Raw genomic sequence first — 7,684 nt, 5'->3', positions numbered from 1 at the left:
TGGTAAAAAACTCATAATACCATTTCTTTATATCACAGAAAAACTTTGCTCAGTAATTTGTTGCACTTTTGCAGTTGAATGGGACTAATTTGAATCTAATTGTGAAAATTAAACATAACTTTGGCTGCCGCTGCATTTTCATCCAATTTGCTATTTCCTCGAGGCGATATCTGTAGTGGTTCTTATTATCGTGTTTGAACAAAGAGAAGAAGTCATGGGGAACAAATTGCCCCTCTCCGCACTGAAACACTGGAAGCATCAGTATTGTACACTGAAAGGCAAGGCAGCTGTAATTCTAAGGTATCAGTCAGCAGGAGAGATCGCTTTTCACTGCTGTGACAAAGGGAGGAGGAGAAGGAAGGAGGAGTTGGGAGAGGAAATATTGGCAGAGCAGCCAATGCAGAGAACATCTCCTTCTGCTCCCCCCCTTCACTCTTTTGAATGGGGCACTCCCCCTCACTTTTCCTCTCTGCTTAGTGGAGTGTGCGGGGGGACAGAGCTGGAGGAAAGTGTCTGCAAGGAGGGTAGTGGCTCTGTGGACATGTCACAGTCATCTCTGGGACCCTAATCAAGCAGCTGGACAAGACTTGACATTGTGCCCAAGATGAGGACCCAGGCTGGAGTTTTGTTTTTGTTGGCCCACTGGGTGGTCTGCTCTGATGCTTGGTTCTGGTCCTGGACTGGTACCACAACTCTGGCCCCAACAATGGATGAGGGCTCTGGCAGTCCGGCAGGTAGTGGAGAACAACCAACAGAGGCCCGGGGTGGAACACAGATCATTGATGAGGCACATGGAATCCAAGTGACTGGGCAGCCGTGGGTTGACACCACTGACTCTGCAGCACTGACCACTTTAATACCTACTACACCACTGGAGAATGAGCAGTCAACAGAAAAGGGCCCAATGGGGATTTCGTCACCCGTACTCAAACCTGGTAATGGCACATCTTCATTAAAGGGTATGGGGTCTGAAGGATTTGATCGTGAAAGTCTTACAGGAAAGGTATCAGGACTCGAATCTGGTCTGGAGTCTGAATTGGCAGCAGACCCAGGGTCAGGTCTTTGGTCTGGCTCTGGAGACAGGTTTGAATCTGGGTTTGCAACAGTGGCTCAAACTAGCAGGGGATCTGAATTTGAAACTCACAGGATTTTTAAGGAAACTGAAAAAGAAGCAGTCGTACCTACAGATCACAAGAGGATAGATGGCAGTGTGGCATCCCAGGAAAATGATCTAAATCTGACCTTAATCATTCAGAACAGAACAGACGAGGCCCTTTATCCTGGTGTCAGGAAGTCAGAGCAAAGTCTTGATTTGTTTGTTGAAATTCCCAATAACACGAGCAGAATTAGAAGTCTTAACAGTAGTAGCTTTAGTTTGACTAAGCCCTCTCATGCAAACTTCACCCCAGGGGATCTACAAACTCCAGTTGAAGACAACAGCTCCGTGGAGATTACCACAGTATCTAAGGGCAACCAAATGGTGGAAGTTACTCATTTACCGGCTGGTGAGTCAACAGCTGCTCAGGAAGTTTTTGCCGACCAAGTTTTACAGACTAGCCAAGCTTCATTTGTTAGCCAGACATTTTCTACAAGTCCAACACCAACTAATACACCAAACAGGTTAATTTACCAACAACAAACACAGAGCAAGAGACCAGATACTACTTACATTGCTGCCATAGCCGCCCAACATCAAGAACTTACTGCTGCAGTAGCAACTAGTCAAACTGTGACAACCAGTCAAATCAATCTCATTTCAGGTGCTTCACAAACTTCAGTGAGTGAACAAGAGCCGAGCAAAGCAACTTTATTCAGCCAGACAGCTGAAAGCCACACAGAAGTAGCAACATCAGCGCTGTTAGTAGAATCCCCACGATGCTTGTTGCTGGATAGACCACTTCCGTTCTGCTCCTTCATGCTTGGGAAACGATTTCTTGTGCCCAATTACCTTAACCAGAGCAGTGTGGAGGAAGTCCAGGCACTCCTGAACAAGTGGGCATGGCTGTTGAGTTCACGTTGCCACCATAGTGTGGAGTGGTTTTTCTGCCTTCTCCTGGTACCAAAGTGTGGCTCCCTGGGTGCGCCGCCGGTGTTGCCTTGCCGCAGCTTCTGCGAGGTCTTGCGGGACAGTTGCTGGACGCTCCTGGATGAGGGACACCTCCCTGTGGAGTGCCACACTCTACCAGATGAGGAGGAGGATGGGTATCAGTGCTTATCAGTTAGTAACCAGAAAGGTAATCACTGGTTCAAAATGAATCGATTCATTTTGAACCAGTTTTCAAAATCCCCACTGCCCCAGTTTGTCTGGTGTTTCCACCCAATACCCAGAACCCACCCAATTAATTGACATGTATCCCTGTTAAAAAACTTCCTTGGTGAAAGATCCGGCACATTAATCTGGTCACAGTCTAACAAGCATGATGCCAGAATGCTTTGCAGTGTTTAACCTGTTGTATGTGTTTCCCTTGTCCTTTGGATTGCATGAAACTTACTCCTCACTCACACACACGCACACACACGCACACACACACACACACACTTCAGTGGGGTTGTGGTTCATTAGCAAACCAGATGATGTACGTGCCCTCTGCAGCTTATTGATTTAACGGGTCATGTTTGCTCAGAGGGACAGCGCCTGGTTTTGTATACATTTTGTTTCCTGTCCTGCAGTTCAGCCATAACATCGACAGACAGACAGTCCATAGTGTTAAATAGTGTCAAGCTGACATGACTCATTAAATGTGAATTGAAAGATCTTCTATCTTCCAGTTAAACTGCAGTTTCTAAATGCTGGTTTTAAATAACTGAAAATTCAAAATCTTTTCTTTCCAAGGCAATTCTTGTCTTTCTTATTTAGAAACAAAGTAAAATACCATTTTGCCATCGTCACATTTTCAGGGTTACTAGGTAAAATGGATCTGTTGGCTTTTCTCTCTCAATCGCAAGACAGAAGCCTTCTTCTGTGAACAAGTTGTGCATGAAGTACTGTAGATACTTTGGCATGTAGAATCGCATGTCTCTTTTGACAGTGAGTGACTTGCAGGCGGCTTGATTTGCATTTGTCTAAACGGACAGATTACTGTAGGTTGTCGTGCATGGGAAACAGTCATGTTTGCATCAGTGGTTTTCAGTGGGATGTCAAAAACACCTCTGACAGCTGGAGGGTGACTGCACACAGGTAACACATTTTTAATCGGTGAATGTTTTAACGTAAAAGAAATGAATCAGCATTCAAAGCATGTGTTTCTGTCTGATCTTGAGTGATGTGTATGTTCTAGATTGCTGCAGTTTTGATCTCATGTGCTTGTAAGTGCCAAAAATACATTCAGATCCAATGAACATGGCAAATCAAATACCAGAGTAGTTCATTTGTTGCAGTGAACTAATAGTAATGTGGTAGTTTATGGATACATTTAACAGGACATGTGTGTTTTAGCATCCTCTGTAGGATTTAAAGTAATAAACACAGCCCCTGCCCCTGGTGACTTAAATTGATGGAGAACATGACTCTGTATTTACTGCTGCATCTGATTCATGTGAGAACATCCTGTGTCCTCAGTCCTGTCTCAAACAAACCAAACCCCTTGTCACTCTGCTGCCCTCCTCTTCATATCACTGAGTTCAAAACTGTGTCCTTTTACAGCTTTGCTATCTATCCGACAGCCGGCTCCGTGGACAGACATGAGTGGACATGAGTTTCTGGCTCAAGAGACACATCTGGGTCCAAACTGATTTGTATATGTGAATTGTTTTAACTTTGTGTTTGCTGGTGTGGTTTCTCTACAGGAGGAAGGTTAGTAACGGGGATAATGGTTTAATTTTCTGGCCCATAAAGCTAAAAAATAGATTGAGATATTATAGGGGCTGGACCCAGCAGCATTGACACAGCATAGATCAGGTAACATGATTAAATGTTGGGGTTGATCAGTGTAGGCTCATGACAGGGCTGAACGAAATTCAAAATAAAATCATATTGCGATTATTTTGAGTCACGATTTTAGTGGGAATTCATTTTCAATGAAAAAGAATATAGAAAATGGATTGTTGTGATCTTTGCTGCAGTCTGTACCAAACAGGCATATTCTGAATATTATGAATTCAATCATTTGCAGTCAATCGTTCAGCCTTAGTTCACAGCCAAGGCAGTGATGTTGTGTATTGCATGTAAAAGAAGCCTGAAACTGGAGAGATAGACAAAAAAACACCGTAATCAATAACATCTATTATCAATCATTCAAATGCATTGCAATGGACAGTGCTCACTATTTTTGACTTTCATTAAACTTGATGTATATCTTAGTACTGTTCCTGTGAGGTTTCTCTGCTGCCAGATCCTGAGGATTACTTGTAAACTTCAGATTCAGTCAAACTATGACTTTACGATCTCCTCCTGCTTATGTGCCGGTGTGTGATCCGATAAATCCATAAAAGAATTGGCTGACTGACGTCGCTGATAATGTGTCACAAAGCTCTGTTGGTTGCTTTGACCTCTAGGACTCACTAATCAGAACCCACACTGGGCAGCGTCTGGGAAGGTTCAGACACTTTGCAGCTCCGGGGCTGGATGTGTGTGGGAGGAGGGCACTCGTACGCTCTTCATCGCTCCGGGCCTTAATACCAGCCCAACTCCCGCATCGCTTGAACGATGACCTGTCATGAAAGAATGCCTCATGATATATTTACAGCTTTTTAAGTTGGTATATTCTTTTTAAAGACGGGGCCACCGACACAGAGAGAGCACTGCATTCACTGAAATATCGTACCCTATAGTTGTGCATATATATGTGGGTGATTACTGAGGGGAAATTTGCAGAGATTTCAGTGCATGAAAACTTTTAGAAAAATCTGTCAGATGTGGTCCCTCACTACCCGGGTGGGAGAGACGGGATTGTCGGCGCACAATAGGTCTTTTAATGATGTTTTTCCATGGTTACCGGCCCCCTGCCTGAAAGATGAGCAGTCATTCATATCAGGGTCTAAAAGGTCAACAGCAATTTATTTCGGGCCGGTTCTCGATGGTAAAGCTACATCCTATGAGAGAAACTCCATTAGGATGTGTCAGAAATATACTGTTTGATTGAAACTGACAGAATCCTGTGCCTGGCCACCTCACTGGTGTTTCATCTTCTGTGAAGATACAAACTGCTCTTTTTAATGGTGTCTCCGTGTCCGTGTACACTGTGTTTTGGGGCTTGTTCACCTTTCTGGTGGTCTGACGCTGATTTTGTAGCACCATGGTTCCATTGAGCCGAGATTGATATTGCATCTCATGACAGGAGGGGCCTGACGCTGGCTCCGGCTCCTGCCAGGGAATCATTTTTGACTCTGCGCTCAGGAGGGTTCCAATTATGGGCACAGTCTCGTCCGACTTCTCTGCTGCCAGAAACTCGTTGCCCCCTCTGGTTTGTGTTGCATCAGTAGAAAAACCAGCACTGATGAGGCAGTGTTGCTAAACACGGCTCAGAAGCGCAGGGATGAGATGGATAATTGCCCCTTTGTGACACTCTCAGAGTAAGAGTTTCTGACATGTGTTTCTGAAGGAGAGCAGGGCCGTCTTGGATGTGAACCTATTCAAACGTATTTCCATTCCATGTGAGAATATTCATAAAGTGATATTTTTCCTCCCGAAATCTCAGAGGACATATTTGTGGTATGTGCAGACGGGGGTTTGTTTACACCTCGTGTGTTTCTTCAAAGCTCTATACGTACAGGTAGAAAACATGAAGAGTCTCACATTACTCCTTCCGCAAAGAGCAAAGTGCACAGGTTGTGGTCGACCTGTCTTCTCTTTAGTGGTTTCAGGATTACAGCTTAGTGGGAGCCAACATAAAGTTCTCCTTCCTGGCCTGTGATGTGGTTTGTTTGGGTTTCAAATCTTTTTCCGAGCATTCTGCTTCATCGGGTTAATGATACTTCAGGGAATAAACTTTCCAGAGAGAAAGATATAATATTCATGTTGTGGATAACTTATATTTAAAACACGCTGTCTTCTTATTACCGTCAGTTTATTGACAAATTAGATTAGACACCTTATCCTGGAGCTTGGTTTTGGAGCGATTAGAGGATATTTCCACATGCTGCTTTAGGTTTAATGTTACAAAAGTTCATGTCAGGTTCCATAACTCCATCACATTATTATATCTCTAGAGAAAAAAGCCTTAAGAAACAAAACAGGCTTTTAAAGGTGAATGCATTTGTCATATTAAACCCATGACGAATCAGTATTCAGCAAGTACTTCACAGTGATTTAATGTTGCAGTACTTTGAAACTAAAAGATCAAACAGGGATTAAAGAAGCAGAGAACAAGACAACCACTGTATCATGTGGCCAAAATTTAATTTCCCTTTAAAATCAATTGGCTGAGAAGCCATAACACGGATTATGCTGCGAATGCATCACGATTGTAGGTATTTGTTTTTCCAATCACGGGGCTACGATGTGCCCTGACACTCCAAACACAGGGTGAGAGCACTGACCAGCTCTGTGCGGAGCGAGGCAGAGATCCCTGCCCCTGTCAGCAGGACTCGAGTGGAGGTTTTAAACAGTGATGGAGTGAAGTCAGTGAAACAGTAAAGTTTTCTGGCACTGTCCAGATGTTCGAATGTTTTCCCGTGGATCACACAGGATCCCGTACTTCCCCAAAGCTGTATATACAGTTTCACGCTGTGTATATATACAGCTTTATCAACAGGGTATCACAAACTGGGTTCCTGGAATGTGAGGAAACGAAGGAGAGCCGCTGGGTCCTGGTCAGTGAGTGGTCGTCCTGACAAGACAAACTAGCACCGTAAATCCAGCAGCGCGCCATTCATCAACAGCTCCTTTCTGCAGCCAATTGGCCTTGAAGCTGTCACCGGACAACAAAAGCTGTTTGGAGACCTGAATTGAGATTGCACTTAAAATGCTAATGGTGGCGGCCTTTGTACACCCAGTGGATTTTTTTGATCTGTGAGAAGGAGTGACCCGCTGGCCCTTTGCTGACACTGCAGGCACATTGGAAACGCATTCCTACGGAAGTCTGAAGGCAGATCAAACCTTTTCATCCGCTTTTACATCCGGTAATGAAATTCACAGTCCCCAAGCTTTTGACATCGGGCCTAATAACATTAAAGTCACCTTTTTAAGATCTGAGTTACTTTTTTACATTCACTGTTCAATGATAATCTGGTTCACGCGGATGTTTCTTTCTTTTTGGTAAATTCTGAACATATTCCAAATCTGGCTGGTGCATATCTTGACCAACGGGTAGATGTTTCCCTGATGGGAGTTTTGGAAAGCTCGTGCACGCGCGTTTCAAAAGGATGTTTGCTGGTTCTTTTGGCAAACGCATTAGAGAATCAGATGTTTTGAGAAAGATGATGATGATATTACCGTGACTGTGAAGCCTCAGTTTGAACTCTAGAGGAATGCTGCATGCTGCAACCGGGCTCTGTTTTAGAGATGTGCCTCACATTCCAATTTATTACAGACCTTGAAGTTTAATCTACACACAAATCACATCGTTTTTTTTTTATTTTTACGACTACCTGCATATTGACAAAACACATTTTTCTTGCACATAAACAAGGAAGTGAAGTATTTTTATACACAATCAACATCATTCAGAGCTTTTTCTTCTCAAGTGGAAGAAGAGTTATCATGCAAGCTCAGTGATGAAGTGTTTCTGTATCAGAGGTAGCTCAC

General features: G+C 43.7%; 1 protein-coding gene across 1 annotated transcript in view; it reads left to right on the top strand.

Moving 5' to 3' along the window:
• The first annotated feature begins 494 nt into the window (after positions 1-494).
• col18a1a (collagen type XVIII alpha 1 chain a) overlaps positions 495-7,684 on the top strand; it is a 33,819-nt gene continuing 26,629 nt past the window's right edge. The window contains 1 exon segment of the mRNA XM_034573650.1: positions 495-935. Coding sequence (XP_034429541.1) covers positions 605-935 — 331 coding nt within the window. The 5' untranslated portion in view covers positions 495-604.

The sequence above is a fragment of the Hippoglossus hippoglossus genome, chromosome 21, assembly GCF_009819705.1.
Source record: "Hippoglossus hippoglossus isolate fHipHip1 chromosome 21, fHipHip1.pri, whole genome shotgun sequence".
Classification (NCBI taxonomy): Eukaryota; Metazoa; Chordata; class Actinopteri; order Pleuronectiformes; family Pleuronectidae; genus Hippoglossus; species Hippoglossus hippoglossus.
The sequence above is the reverse complement of the archived record's forward strand: the minus strand, read 5'-3'. Positions and strand labels throughout refer to the sequence as shown.